The 14506-nt window shown below is 46.1% G+C and overlaps 6 protein-coding genes across 6 annotated transcripts; 3 read left to right on the forward strand and 3 right to left on the reverse strand.

The window, feature by feature from the left end:
- Positions 1-352: 352 nt before the first annotated feature.
- On the forward strand, positions 353-2451 carry TSTA_116610 (C6 transcription factor, putative). The gene is made up of 3 exons (XM_002481819.1): positions 353-1341; positions 1400-1832; positions 1891-2451. Exons 1-3 carry the CDS (start codon positions 542-544, stop codon positions 2290-2292), a joined length of 1635 nt encoding a protein of 544 aa, XP_002481864.1. The 5' UTR covers positions 353-541; the 3' UTR covers positions 2293-2451.
- A 32-nt stretch (positions 2452-2483) lies between these two features.
- TSTA_116620 (aromatic amino acid aminotransferase, putative) lies at positions 2484-4524 on the reverse strand (the record flags this gene model as incomplete). Its single annotated transcript, XM_002481820.1, has 3 exons — positions 2484-3680; positions 3735-4308; positions 4374-4524. 3 exons carry the CDS (start codon positions 4522-4524, stop codon positions 2630-2632), a joined length of 1776 nt encoding a protein of 591 aa, XP_002481865.1. The 3' UTR covers positions 2484-2629.
- Positions 4525-7607: 3083 nt separating this feature from the next.
- On the forward strand, positions 7608-9147 carry TSTA_116630 (uncharacterized protein; the record flags this gene model as incomplete). Its single annotated transcript, XM_002481821.1, has 3 exons — positions 7608-7877; positions 8031-8374; positions 8427-9147. The coding sequence occupies 3 exons, from the start codon at positions 7608-7610 to the stop codon at positions 9109-9111; spliced, it is 1299 nt and encodes a 432-aa protein (XP_002481866.1). The 3' UTR covers positions 9112-9147.
- A 345-nt stretch (positions 9148-9492) lies between these two features.
- Positions 9493-10392, reverse strand: TSTA_116640 (uncharacterized protein; the record flags this gene model as incomplete). The annotated part of the gene is made up of 3 exons (XM_002481822.1): positions 9493-9714; positions 9978-10238; positions 10297-10392. 3 exons carry the CDS (start codon positions 10390-10392, stop codon positions 9493-9495), a joined length of 579 nt encoding a protein of 192 aa, XP_002481867.1.
- Positions 10393-10847: 455 nt separating this feature from the next.
- TSTA_116650 (LCCL domain protein) lies at positions 10848-13256 on the forward strand (the record flags this gene model as incomplete). Its single annotated transcript, XM_002481823.1, has 2 exons — positions 10848-11482; positions 11543-13256. The coding sequence occupies exons 1-2, from the start codon at positions 10995-10997 to the stop codon at positions 13254-13256; spliced, it is 2202 nt and encodes a 733-aa protein (XP_002481868.1). The 5' UTR covers positions 10848-10994.
- A 110-nt stretch (positions 13257-13366) lies between these two features.
- On the reverse strand, positions 13367-14437 carry TSTA_116660 (uncharacterized protein; the record flags this gene model as incomplete). The annotated part of the gene is made up of 2 exons (XM_002481824.1): positions 13367-13677; positions 13714-14437. 2 exons carry the CDS (start codon positions 14435-14437, stop codon positions 13367-13369), a joined length of 1035 nt encoding a protein of 344 aa, XP_002481869.1.
- Between the last annotated feature and the right edge of the window lie 69 nt (positions 14438-14506).

Here is a 14506-nt window from a genome sequence, read left to right on the forward strand (position 1 = left end):
TGATTAGTGTTTGATAAACAAAATATCATTTCGAGGATGACTCCGAGAATATCTCTTAAGTATAGTAACAGTGAATCTGTAGCTAGTCGTATAAATTTGCATGGGTGTTACATCTGTTCCAGAGTCAAGCACCTGGTTCTCAGGCTTATTGGTGGTTAAAACCAAGCATTGTGGGTTGCACTAAGCGATTGACAGTCTCCAGAGTACTATGTATGGAGATGGTGTTGGAGACGATGTGACCGGTGGCTCAGGCATCACTCTCGGCCAGTAAGGTGTCTTCACGTGACCACAACCATGATTCGGCATGGATCTCCACCAAAAACCAAGCTGACGATTTTGTTACTTTCTTCTGGAAGCGAGTTTGAATTCCCTGCTATATATAAGACCGTCTTCGACTGCTGAAATTTCCCTGAGACAGCACCCCTTTTTTTCTCGCGACAATATCTCCCAGCACTTATTCTCCTGCAAAATATTCCGCCGCCGGGCTCGTTTCTATGTATACTCATGGGCTCCACGCGCCAAAGTCCGCTACATCAGGCAAATGACCCGTAGTCGAGCTTGTGACCCGTGTGCCACGAGGAAAATAAAATGTGATCGTGGAAATCCATGCGGACGTTGTCATACTTTGGGCATTTCCTGCACTACATCCCGAGCTCAATCCAAGCCCGGTCCCAAGGGGCCATGGGCTGAAAAGCGGCGTTTGGCCCGTCTCCAAGAAAGTATCTTGCAAGATTCAGCAACTGTACCGGAGAGTCAACTTGTGCCTGTCATTCCGGAGCAGCAGCAGCATGGAGACGGTGGTAGCAGTAGTAGCAGTACTGTGGAATCTCCACCGACCAGCTCTCAATTCTCGCCAACCTTACCAATTCCTTTGATTCAGCAGTACCTCGATGTATACCATGAACGACTATATTCGGTATGGCCGGTCGTTGACCGGGATGAAATGAGTTTACGGATTCAAGATCCGGAAGATGCAGAAGCTTACGCTTTATGTACAGCCTTAACGGCGGTTGTCCTCGCGCATTTGAAATTCAATCCCTCGGATATCGCTCAAGCTGCTCATGCGGTTGATAATACATGGGTAGCTGGGGAGTCAGAACGAGCAAGAGCTACACTTCGTTATCATGAGAAACCAAGTCTCGAACTATTACTTTCGTCTTTTTTTCTACATATTTTCTATGCAAACCGTGGCCATGTTTGCAGAGCGACAGTGCTCATACGTGAGGCGATCACATTGGCACAGTTTCTCGAACTCGATCAAGCTAAACACTACATAGGGCTATCCAAAAAGGAAGCCCAGTTGCATCTTCGTATAATACGGATTCTGAGTATCACAGAACGGTATGCTATATCCCACAAAGTGAACTGATTAGTTTGACTCACGGACAGAATTGTTCAGCGGCCATACAACTCGATTCGATCTACCGAGAATCTTGGTATTAGATCCCGATTTACCCCAGCTAGAAACTCAAGATGTCCAACCTGGCCTAGTTGCATTTACAGACCTGTGCCAACTTTTCCATACATTTGGCCGCGCTATGGATAGCGACATGCTGATTCGGACGGCTGACTTTTTCGTCGGCACTGATAAGCAGCTACGAGGACTGCAACAGGTAGAGTCAAAGATGCAAGTCCAGCAAGCCGACTTTCTTATTACTCAGCAATGGATGAGGATAATGGTATGGAAGATGTCTATATTCCACATCAAACTTTCCGTGAACGCGGATGACGAGAATTTGAGCATTTGTTTTCCTGAACACGTGGCAGAGATTGTGCTCATGTATCTGAGTCATCTTTCACGTAATATCATCGAGGCTCATGGTATAGGCATGGTAAGCTCACCTATATTCAACATTTCCATTGAAAGCTTGTTACTGACTCTTGTTCCAGCAAATGAAATTGGCAGACGTAGCAATATCCCTCGCAGATATGCTATCCTGCATACCATGGGTCTCCGAACGCCGACAAATCATGAAAGTCGGCCCGGAAGAGATGGTCTGTCACATCGCTGAATTCTTAGCCTCACTACGAGGAAATGTGAACCCTAGAATGGAGATATTATTCGAAAAACTCCAGTTTCGAGGATGGGGCAATTCTCCGAGACCAATGCCCGGTTTCTCTCTCGAAACCTTACCAACTACTATTCCTACGACAACCCCGACTCCGATAACAACGGTACTCCCTATTCGGCAGATTGAAGATATTTGCAATGAAGCTGAGGAGGAGGAGGACGATGATGAATATGATGATTATGTGAAACGGACGATACTGCATACGGCAGACCACTATTAACTACTCTGCACCTGATGACGTATAGGACAGCACCACAGGGACTGGTATTCATGTTTCGATCACGTATTTATACTACATTGGCGATGCATCTAGTTCTTAAGACCATTATGGCATTGCATTATATTACTCCAATCAATAATTACTTGTTCATGGCCATTGCATTGGTGAATACAGCTCACATCGAGACACTTAATAATAGCCATCAGATCCTATATTCAAAAACCAATTTTTACAATCTAAGTAAAGCACTAAATAGCTCTTATATATAGGCGAAAACGGCGAACTGTACGTATCAAACCCAGAACTCAAGTCGTAAAATCATTAGAAGAAAAAGTATTTAACACATCTGCATACCCATCATTTCAGGCATGATAGGATCATCCAAACCAGGAATATCATCAAAATTCTCCAACTGCCAAAACGCTCTACATCCCGCCACGAAATGCTGCGAAATGTCCGTAACCGCATCTTCAGCCATGGGGGCAAAGCAAAGACGCAAATACTTAGATGCGCGACCACGTATGGCTTCAGTAGGCGCGAACATTGTACCAGGAGCGCAAAGGACTAAGAAAGGTTTTTCAAGTAGGAAGAGCCATAGAGCCTTGCAAACTTTTTCAGCGCCATATATTTCGAGTAAAGGATGCGTGTCGTAGCGGATTTTGATCCAAATGAACATTCCAGCAAGGGGCCAGTTGAAGTCGTACATGGGTACTTTGCTGACGACGGACCAGCTATCGAGACCGCCGTTACTGGGGGCACGTCTGTGCTTGGCGGCAGGGGCAGGTTTGTCAATGGCGACAGTTCGACCTTCTTCTAAGGTACTGCACATGTCGTGTACGCGACGCTCGTAGGCATCTCGTAGTCCTTCGAGCCATTGGATCCATCCGTCCAATGTCCAGCCTAGGTTATCTTTATCAGTCGCTTTGCGTGCTGCGGGTGAGCTTTGTTGTTGCAGTAGCAACTGTGCGACCATGACTTGGACAAAGCCCGAAGGTTGCTGGGTTGAGGTCTCGGTGATGCGCGCTATACGTTCAATAATAGCTGGCTGGGCGGTAACCCAGCCTAGACGACAACCGGGTGCGATGGTCTTGGAGAATGTATCTAAACGTACGACACGGCCATCCACATCAATTGACAAAAAGGATGGCACGAGGCTGTCCAGGAATTCGTAGCCGGAAGATCGACCGTGTGCATTGTAGTTTCGGTTGAACAAATCTGCCTGTACAGCATCCCCGCGATATTTGGCGGCATGTTTCCTTGACGAGGGGAATTGAAGATTCCAGTAGGGTTCATCCTCGATTATGATAATGTCGTATTTCTGACACAAGGCATAGATTTCCTTGCGACGCTCAATGGAGGTTGTGCTACCGGTAGGATTCTGGCCGAGGCTGCGTCATAGTCAACATCTTCTTCTTTTCCTTCTTTTAGTGAGACAAACTTACGTCACAGTGTACATCAGATGCGGACATCTTCCCTGGCTAAAGTCCCAATTTTCAAGCACATCGGCCAAACCGCCTGGTCCAGAAGCCTTCATTCCATCAGCGTCCACAGCAACTGTAACGATATTAAGACCACGGGGCTGAACTGTCTGCACAGCATTCATATAGGCAAACTCCTCAAAGAGAACACCCTCTTTGTCTCGAATCCAATCCCTTGTCTTGTTCCAGGGATTAGTAAGAGCCTCGATGACCTTTCCAAATCCATCGGTGTTGCCACATGACATGATAATCTCCGGTCCTTCAGCGTAGGGGATGTTGGGATGAAGGTGATCGCGAGTAAGTTTGCGAATAAACGCGGCCAAAGGTGGATAACCTTCAGCGGTACCATATTGAAGAGCAGTTGATAGATCAATCTTTTTGAGGATATCGGTGGTATCCTGGATCTTGGGTACTGTTACATGCCATTCTGCCGGCTTGTTGTTTTTCCCTTTTGATGAGTCCGGTAGGTCGAATCGAGATGGCCGTGCTGCCGCTGCTTCAAGAGTATCATAGGGAAAGTAGGATTCGTGCGGCAGGCCTGACATAATAGTCTATTAATGGATCCGTATCTACAAAAACTGATATGGAGAGATAACCACCTACCACCGGCCACATTCTGCATTCCAGGGATTTGAAACCATTTATATAGCCCCTTCACGTTGCTACTCTGTCTATTCTTGGTAGTTTGCGAAAAGTGGTGGGATAAATCCAAGGGAGGATGCAACGAGCTCCGGAACTCTGGATGTTGAGCCATTGTCGTGTGTCAATCTGTGGCGGATATGCAAGCCGACCGGACCGTTGAGAAAGTCTCCGATGGATGTAGATCTGCTGAACAAGGATGCAGGTAACTACTAGGATGTCGTGATTGAAGATGATACCCTCACATCTGTCAGAATTGGTGTTGTTTCGATGTTGACTAGTTGGGGAGACAGCACATTATTAATTCATGATTACCTGGACCACTGATAAGTACGATAAGTGTGCCCTACTGGGTTGTAATGGTAATACGGATCAATTACAGAACCAGGTACCCATATTTAACCAAGAATTGTTTATCAATTCAAGACATTTCACCAATAATATTGAAAATAGATTTCTAATGGTACATTCAGAAACAAATAATACGAGACAGCTCCCATCGACTCCCCCAGACCAGCGGCATTACGGAGACCGCTCAACAACGCCTTATCTCTGTCAAATTGCCAATTGCATGGAGAAGGGCGCTGTCCAATGATATATGTTACTTCTGTCAAGCTAAGCCGTTACGATCGGCAATGTCGTTTTTTACGAAGGTATTGTAATGTACGATACGTATGGTACTTTCGTGTTTGAAGATAAAGATAGAGTCGAGAGATACGATAACTACAGACTGGAAGGAATATCCTATCCAGGTTAGGCACTAACAGCAAGACGATGTAGATTGATGTAGATTGATGTGAGATTGACTCGATCTGACAAGAGTCACGTGGTTAATTTTGTTTCTAAGGCAGCAACTTGTAAACATTCCGCAAGCCTAGAGTCCTGACTTTTATCTTCCAGGTGAGACAACGGGACAGCCTCATGATATTAGGTTTATTGTTTGTGAACTTGAAGCTATCTTTCTTTGCTGCTACTAAAACTATGTAGTATCATAACCACGAAGCCCGGAGATAGGGGTGGCCGGTCTCTAAACCCCGTTCAGAGACTAGTTACAACTTCTTATAGCATACGGAGTTACTCGTTTATAAAGCGGTATCCCACAGTTATAGGGCCTCTAGCAATCAGAATGTTTAGTCTCTCTGCATTTTGATGTGGCATTTGATCTTGAGGATGATATTGGTTGATCACCCTGGAAGAGAGAGGCCAGGGGCCCTCGAATCTATCTAATATAGTGGCCCAGCTTAAGCGAGGTCACATGACAAGCCGCGGCTGACCAATGACGGCTCACAATAGTCATAGAGTCATTTCAAAAGAACTTCTCTGTTGAAGACATTCCTGATCTGACTGGGAAGGTTGTCATAGTCACCGGGTGAGAATCATTGACATTATAGCAGCCTTTATACAGACCAACACAAAATCCGTTCCCTAGTGGTGCCACGGGAATTGGTAAAGAGGCGGTAGAGCAGCTATTAAAGCACACTGCCAAAGTATATGTTGCTTCTCAATCGAAAGGAAAATTCGAGCAACTCTGTAATCACCTTGAGCCGATCAACCCGCATATGACAGCAGGTCTGCACTTCCTTGAGCTGAATCTGTCAGATGCAAGGAGCTGTATCTCTGCTGCAAAGTAGTTCACCGAGTTCGAAGAGAGACTTGATGTTCTTATTGCGAATGCTGCATTGTCTGTTGTAGTGAGTTACCTCCTGCGGGCACTAAATTAATTGCTGACTAGACATAGCCCGAGACCTTGTCAAGTGATGGAATCGAGATACAATTTGGTGTGTGTATTATACAATCTCTTGGTGCATGTCATCTCGCTGACAATATTGCAGACAAACGTAAGGGATTACAAATATAACTCTGCATATATGACCTCAATAGACGCTTACGGAGTTGGAGATTCTGTAGTACTTTGGCCATTTTATCTTCACGTACAACCTTCTAGTATGACCTTGGGGATATTGCCTCTTGTTTTCCAAGCTTGCAATCTGCTAATCCACCATTAGGACCTGATTCAACGTACTTCCAAGTAATTCGGCAAGACGAGGATTGCTATTGTTGAACAAGAACCTCGCTAGGGCTACAGAAAATATTTCCTTATTAGTTAACGGTGCTATTAACACCCTGCCTACGATTGTTGATCCCTAGGGGTCCTGCGCTCGTTAACCATGAATGAAGAATTTGAAAGACAGCCAATTTCCTGAATCTCATAATCAAAATGTTGGAATTCATGAGACACCGAAGGTTTCCCCCAAATTGGTTCGGGCTCTAGACAGTTTCCCCCGATCTTTACATATGCGGCGAACTATCCTCAAAACATGTCTTAAAGCGTGGACATTAAAGATAGTGACAGAAACGTCAGGTTGTCAGAAGTCTCTCGAAACATGAACACACGCCGATGTGAAGTTGCGTAAACCAAGGACAGAGTCTATCTGCAATGGCTGCAATGCATGTTTGTCGACTCAGAAGATCTCTTTCCCGAGTCCATTTCCGGTTGCTACGGTACCCGGGCTGTTGGCTGGCTGAAAGAGTCAAGTGACAAATCTTCGCCCGCCTCGACCCTGGCCAATAATTTTCAACTGTGCATCGCCTGCAATCTAGCGGTGGTGGCTTGCAGGTGATTGGAAACATCCATCTTTGAAGAAGTGGACGAACCTAGGTTCCTGACCACCCACTGATACTTTTAGCTGCTTGCTTAGACCCCTGCCACCTGTCATCCCGCCACTGTCAGTTTTCCAATCCTAACACCGGAGTTGGCTACTTTTGCTTGTTATTGTGAACCACATTGCAGCACGGAGAGCTTAGTTTCCCGCTTGACTCAGTTCTACATATGAGAATGCAAGCCACTGTTCTAATTGATGTACCAGAGTTCGCGATGGATGAGGGGGAAAGTATGACTTGAAAATTGGACCTGTCCATACAGACTTGCAACTCGTCTTAATCGATCAATATTCATTTCATCAGCTAGCCATGAACTCCCACTTCTACCTTGCTCCCCTAGAAAATTGGAGAGACGGATGCGCTGCTCTCTTGGTGCTGCGAGACCCCCTTTTTGTCATGTTGGAGGAAGGTTATCTGCAACGGGAAATGCTCCCATATAAAAGGATGGGTCTCCTGGAGCGATTTGAACTTCCCTCTGGTATCAAGAGTACAAGTGGAATTGTCTAGGCTGCTCGAGCTATGAATTTTTTCGCAAAAATGAAGCTATCTCCGCACTTGTGCCTCGTGTTGGGTACTGTGGTTGCACTTCCCCTGGATCCTACACCATCCAACTGCAGCTGCTTGGCAGATGCAGTATCCGTATTCAGTGCTAATCCTTTAGCTCCTGCTTTTTGCTCTCAGTTTGTTGGTGTTTCAACAGTGGTGGTGTCAACTACAGTCACAACTCCAGCGGCAACCACTGTCGTTGTCGAGACCGTACCAGCTCCATTCACCATCACGGAAACGTTTGTGGACTTTGAGAGCACTGTAAGCTTGAAATCACATCAGAGGATTCATATCTGATTGCTAATGGTAATTAGAGCACAACAATCACAGAAACCTTCAACATTTCTTTTGTATGTCTACCTTGCCCTTGCGCTGGCGGTAGTATGAACAATATTTGCTTACCTCCTCTTGTAGGAATCTACTCATATTGTCACCGTCACATCTCCTACAACAGAATGCTACTCTGGAACCAGCTTCGGAAACGCAGCTGGTCCAGCAACCGCTGCTGCAACTACCGTAGCAGGCAAACTTGTCAGAAAGGCATCTTCCATTACTCCTCTTCCGACAACACTATCCCTGTCCCTATGGCCACTTCCCACGCCAACTTGGGTACCTCCACTGAAGGACTCATTATTGTCTTCAGCTTGTGAATGCTTTCTCGGCCCGTCTCTTACTGTCACCGAAACTTCAACCGATTGGGTGGCATCTGGTACTGTCACTGCTACTATCGATGTAACGACAGTCCCCGTGACTACGGAGTTAGTATCATCCTAGAAGTCTGGCAGGAATTGGTAACTGACTCGTCGTCAGAGTTATTACTTTAGTCACAACCCACACTGCATTTGTGGTCACGACTGAGTCTATAGCAACATCGACCAGAACTACTACCACTACCTCATACACTCCTGTACCAACTAATACTCAACTCGGCTTGAATTGGTACTACTACTATAGCTCACAGAATTACTTCCCGGGACATGCGATTACATTTGATCCACAGAACTTCAATAGTCCGAAGTACAATTTCAGTGGGTATGTTGAGAACGTTGCTTCGTTCCAAACCGTGGGATATTCAACCTCAAGCGGAAATCACGAATGCAATTTACCAGCTAATGAGCCTTGTGAATTCGTCTGCATTGTGATTCAAGGATATCTTTGGGCAAAGGAAGGACCTGGAATTTATACTCTTTCCTCCAGTTCGGACACTGACAATGTTTTCTACGCGTGGCACGGAACCAAAGCGTACAGCGACTACAAGAATACCAACTACGATTACCTCGCAGGCGATTATATCCATCAAGCTGGTTCTGTGACAGTCAATATCGGGGTTGGGGAGCTCGTGCCATTCACATTCATGTGGGCGAATGGTGGTGGGCCAGGAGAAGCTCTGCTTACTATTGTTGATCCTGCTGGTAAACAGCATGCAGACACTACGGGCTTCTTCGTACCAGCAAACAGCACCTGTCCTGGGTATATTGATCCGTTTTCTCCATAATCTTCTCACAAAATGAGTGTTGAATGATATTCTACCAGTAGCCATGCCAGATAATTTCTATGAGTGGTACATACCTAGATGATCTTGAACATAGATATACAGCCAACAGATATACCAAATGCCATAGCTTGAAATCGGCTGGGTACTACTGTCTAACTCATCCACTCTGAGTTACAGGATCTTCTACCTAGATATGCCCGGGCGGACACCCCAGACCTGTTCAACAAGAGTCAATTTCACACCCTGAATGCGTATGGCCGGAAAACTCATCCCATCCTCAAATGTGGTTTAACTGGTGGTGGTGGTAGTCCACTCGGTATGACGGGCCCAGTCGGTTTTTTCACATAAGCTTCACAGGCATTGCTGCCATATCCTTGGAATCTAGGGCCGCAGCAGCCGCAGGCTCTCCCAACTTGCTGCTCCCCCTGCTTTCCTTGCTACTCCCACTGCTTTCCTTGCTACTCCCACTGCTTTCCTTGCTACTCCCACTGCTTTCCTTGCTACTTCCACTGCTTCCCTTGCTACTCCCACAGTTGCTCCCTCTGGTTCTTCCTCTGCTGCCTCCAATATCATACCTTCTTTCTTCTCACAATCTTCCAGCACCTTTTCTACCTCTACTTTAATACTTTCGCCAAAAAATACTCATTCGTGCTCGATAGCACTCTCTCAATCTTCAAAATTCTCAGCATATCCTATCAGAATGCAATGTCAGAGCTAATTGTATGATCAGCTTCCTTTCATGAAGAGATACGTAATCTGGTAGTCTGATTGCCCTTATAAGGAGCCCATTCATCCATTCTTCTTTCCGTGTATCCTAAGTGCCTGTTAGCGACGGTCTCCGGGAAAGATATTCTCTCAAAACGTACGTAGAACCATGCCTCCTTTACTATAGAGCCCTCCCCGAGATAAGTCTCTGAGGAGATATTTGCAGCAATTATACTTGGCTTTATTCCTGACAGTGGAATAAAGAAGTGTTTCCTCCAGTCTGCACGGGCTGCGTAATAGTTCTCAGTTTTTTTGAGAGTATTCTCGTTGGACTGGCCCACTAGAATATTGGCAAGACCTCTCCGCCGCATACACCAGCTGCAACAAAGATCTTCATCTGCGCAACTTCTGGGCAGACAATTCTTACGATGAGGAAGCAATTTTCTATTAGTCAAAGACGAGAGTCTGTCTATTCGATACAATAATCGTCTTGCTGATAGGTCTTGCTACGCTCCTCATCCCAATATGGGTATTGGATCTTCTTGTCAAATCGACTGGCACACGACTCGGTGTCATCTCCGCGTTCATTTCACTTTTTCTCTTTGGTGTGCAGATGGCCACAGAAGCGAGGCCGGGAGATAAACTCGCTGCTACAGCGGCGAAAACTAGAAAAACTAAGGTAAGCGTCGGATCTGTGCTGATATACCTTAGCTACTCTGCAGTGTTAGTGTTCCTTCAAGCTGCATCGACCTCTGCGAATAAACTCATTCGCCCAGGTCTCCTGGATGATGTCGTTGATTGAAAAGACAACTTTACGAGATGTAGTTCCTTTAAAGATTGTGCAGGGCAATTATACATGCATAATTACAGAAAGTCTATTTGTGCGGATAACTGCCACGTGACACTGAATCACCCAATGACGTAGCTGCCTATTGGATGAATCTCGGGCTTACTATGATCCGACTTCATCTCATCCAACGACTCTAAACAATCATCAACACTTTGTCCCTATTCGTACATTCTATATACTTGCTCTCCTTTTGTTGAAGCGTTACCAGTCACGTCTTATTTTTGCATTTACGAGTCACTCCTTTGTAGGAGTCATCGTATCACGAGTTTCCACACACAGCAACAAAGTTAGAGCTTTCACATGCATTCTTTCCTTTTCCTTATCAGATATGATTCGAGACCAGCGTGATGAAGAGCGAGGCATCTACGTTGCCCCTCCTTTGACGGATGATGGAATCGAAGATGAAGATCTCGACAACCCCGTGACACATGTGCTCAACGTTGAAACCAACCACCATGGCCATGATGGCACAAGCTTTCGTATGCCAGTCTGGCTCAGAGAATCTTCTTCTTCTTTCCAATGGCGTTGGATCCCTCTTCCACTGCGAAAGGCTGGTCGGGTTACAGCCCGCTGGGTCAAAGGTCCCGATCCACCTCATGATTTGCTGTTTCAGCCATTATTTCCCAAAATCCAGGAGATACCGGTGAAGTTTTTCGATAGATATGCTCCCAGGAAGGCACATAAAGTGGCATTACTTCTTTTGGTATATTTTCTTTGGCTGTTGCCATGGTTCCTTATTATTCTCAAGGCCAATACATCTGGCAATATTGAAGACTATGGTCGACCACAGGTCATATCATGTGCGGCAAGCTATTGGTACGTTGCAGTCTTCGTTAGGCTCTTACCTATTGGCATCAAATACTTACTTATAGTTAGGGCCGCCGGAAATCGCTGTGGCTTGAACGGGAATGAATGCCGGCCCTTTGACGCCTCTCACCTCGCATTCCGTTGTCCAGGTAATTGCAAATCAGTCATCCTTCAACAGGAACGGACCGTTGGCAACCAAACCCTCAATTACCAGTCTCTTGTTGTTGGTGGCCCGGAACCCGACTCTTCTGAACTGGGCATCTATCGAGCTGATAGTTTCATTTGCCAAGCTGCAATCCATGCAGGTGTCGTGAGCGATTCAAGTGGTGGCTGCGGCGTGCTGAAATTGAACGGCGCAGGACACTCATTCCCATCGTCCACTCGGAACGGAATCACTTCGACTGGGTTTCCATCGACATTTCCAAAGTCTTTCTACTTTTTGTCACTTTCCGATTCACAAAACTCCTGTCCAGCAGATCCACGATGGCCATTGCTCGGCATCACAGCGGCTTCCGTCGCTATAATCAGTATTTTCACACTATCTCCAGGAGTTTTCTACTTTAGCACTTTTAGTATGCTCATTTTACACGTGGGAGTCGTATCTGACCCTCCATATTTCCCTTCACTAGCGGAGTTATTTTCTATTTTGCTCTCTCGCCTACTTCCGGCATGCTTTATAGCATACGTTCTTTATCTCTATGCGGCTCGACCACTTTTGCAGCGAGTAGCGCATCCAGGATATCAAATTGAAAAGTCAATCTTGTACTTGACTCCTGCATTTATCGGTGCCCTGAACAACTACACATTCGCTCTCTGGATACCCCTTCAACGTCTGACTCCACATGATCTGGCAAACCAACCTGGTGCCAAGGTTGCACTCGCTACTGTGGTTTCAATAATTATCGTGATTGTGCTAAGTCAAGCGTGGCTAATTCGTCAAGCGGGCTTAATGCCACGCTATTTAAAGGTATATCTTTCATTCGTCGCCATACTTCTTTTCCTGCTGGCATTGCCGGGCCTTCGACTTCGGATTCACCATTATATACTTGCAATGTTGCTTATGCCAGGCACCATCATTCCAACTCGTGCATCTTTCATTTACCAAGGGTTACTCTTGGGCTTATTCGTCAACGGTGTCGCGCGGTGGGGTTTTGCGTCTATTATTGAAACACCCGCAGCTCTAGGAGAAGATCCAACAGGTCCCGGTGGATGGTGGGGTGCTTCATATCCCAATATCACCAATGCATCTGTGTCCATTCATTTAGACAAAGCGTCCCCGATGCATCCAATATTTTACAATAATGCAATTGGCAGTGGCAGTGGCTCCGCATATCGTGGTAATGGAAACATTACATTTCATCTCTGGGAGCGACAACGCATGGAGCATCTCGGTGTTGACGGTATCAGCGTTCTTTTGAACGACGTCGAACGTTGGCGGGGATATCTCGATGAAGACCGAAAGGGGAAATTCACCTGGCGTCGACAGGGTCACCGGGGTTTGGAACTAGTCAATTACAGTGACGACCTCAATTTACAAGATGTTGACAGCGGGGATGAATCTGACGATGACATGGTTTCTTTCACGGTGCAAAAGGATGAATTACACCGAAGATCGTCAATAACTGAGCAAGCAAAAGATGAAAATGAGGACGAGCCACAAGACCTCTTTTTCCGCTTCGCCTTTTTGAAAGGATCTGAAGCTGGACATTATGGGGGAGCTGGTGTTTGGCTTCGGGATGGAAGATGGATTGATCCCCCGCCGCAACAGAAGCGAGGTTCATGATTTCATCTCCATATAGACCGGTGGATATGTCTTCTGTGATATGATATACTCAATTCCTCATGAGATTATGGAGCTCAATCCGTAGTTATCTACAATCAGAGTATAGACTATCAATTAGCCTCATAAACATACAAGGTACTATTATGCTGATCCGGCATAAACCACACTCTCAACTTCCCATCCACAACCTGCACATCCACCGGATTCTCCGTAAGCGTAACCCCCAAATCACTTGTCAACGTAATCGGCACTTCCCACAGAGGCAACATAGTCTGCGTATCGACAAGCGCCATGCCACCAAGACTCAATTTACCGAATGTACCTACACCGCCACAAAGCATCACGGATCTCACGGGGTTGAAATCGGGTTGTAATCCGCAACAGGCCTGGGCCAGGAGAAGGGTTGGAATGGTGTGATGACCTAGATATTTACAGTCTTGATATCCAATAAAAAAACTTGGGTTGGGCACATTTCGTAACGGATATGTAAAGCTGGGAAGTGCTGTAAACCCCTTGGGATATCCATTCAAAGACCAAGTTGTCGCGTTCTGCCCGTTCCAGTTTAGGGTTACTAGTTCATTGGTGATGGTATCGTGGATGATGCCGCCGTTATGATCAGCGGTGCGAAACACGCGCGTAACTTTCAAGTTTAACGGGTCAATGCGAGCGATTGTAGCAGTGGTATTTGGTCGATATTGAGCGAGCGTAATCCATACATAGCGGCCATCGTAATCAATGCCTCCGCCGTGATACTCAATATCTCCCGGCGCGGTCAAGGATGCATTGGCAATACGTCGTCCTTCCAAATCATAAATGAGCATATGCGAAAACCCCGCCCCGGGGGTACGATCAGTGCCGTTGATGGTTTTGTTATATTTCACTGTTGGGATTGTATATTGGTTGGATGTTACGAATAGACGTTGGTCACCTACGCGGACCATTCCCTCTGGTTCGCCGGTGTCGCCTTCTATTTTGGTCTTGGAGATTAGAGTCCATTTTGTTGAGCTGGTTAATGAGACAAAGAGATTGACGATATCCTTGCCGTCGGTCGTGATGTGAGATTCCGGTAGTTTGTTTCCTGGCAGGAAGCTCTCGTTTCGGTAGATGGTGACGTTGGATGAACATTTTGCTGTGCTGACTGTTGCTGCCAGCGCAGCCACCAGCAAGGTTGAGGTACGCATTATTATGTTTTCCGATGTATAGGCACGGGATTATATGGAGTTGGTATCAGCTCGGATGCATCTCGTTAA

This window comes from Talaromyces stipitatus, genomic scaffold, assembly GCF_000003125.1.
Source record: "Talaromyces stipitatus ATCC 10500 scf_1105507295555 genomic scaffold, whole genome shotgun sequence".
NCBI lineage: Eukaryota > Fungi > Ascomycota > Eurotiomycetes > Eurotiales > Trichocomaceae > Talaromyces > Talaromyces stipitatus.

Excerpts from the sequence above, each read along its gene's own strand:
- TSTA_116610 (XM_002481819.1), top strand. The coding sequence starts at position 542 with ATGACCCGTAGTCGAGCTTGTGACCCGTGTGCCACGAGGAAAATAAAA. Across the intron at positions 1,342-1,399 it reads ATTCTGAGTATCACAGAACG|CGGCCATACAACTCGATTCG; the intron begins GTATGCTATATC and ends AGAATTGTTCAG. Across the intron at positions 1,833-1,890 it reads AGGCTCATGGTATAGGCATG|CAAATGAAATTGGCAGACGT; the intron begins GTAAGCTCACCT and ends CTCTTGTTCCAG.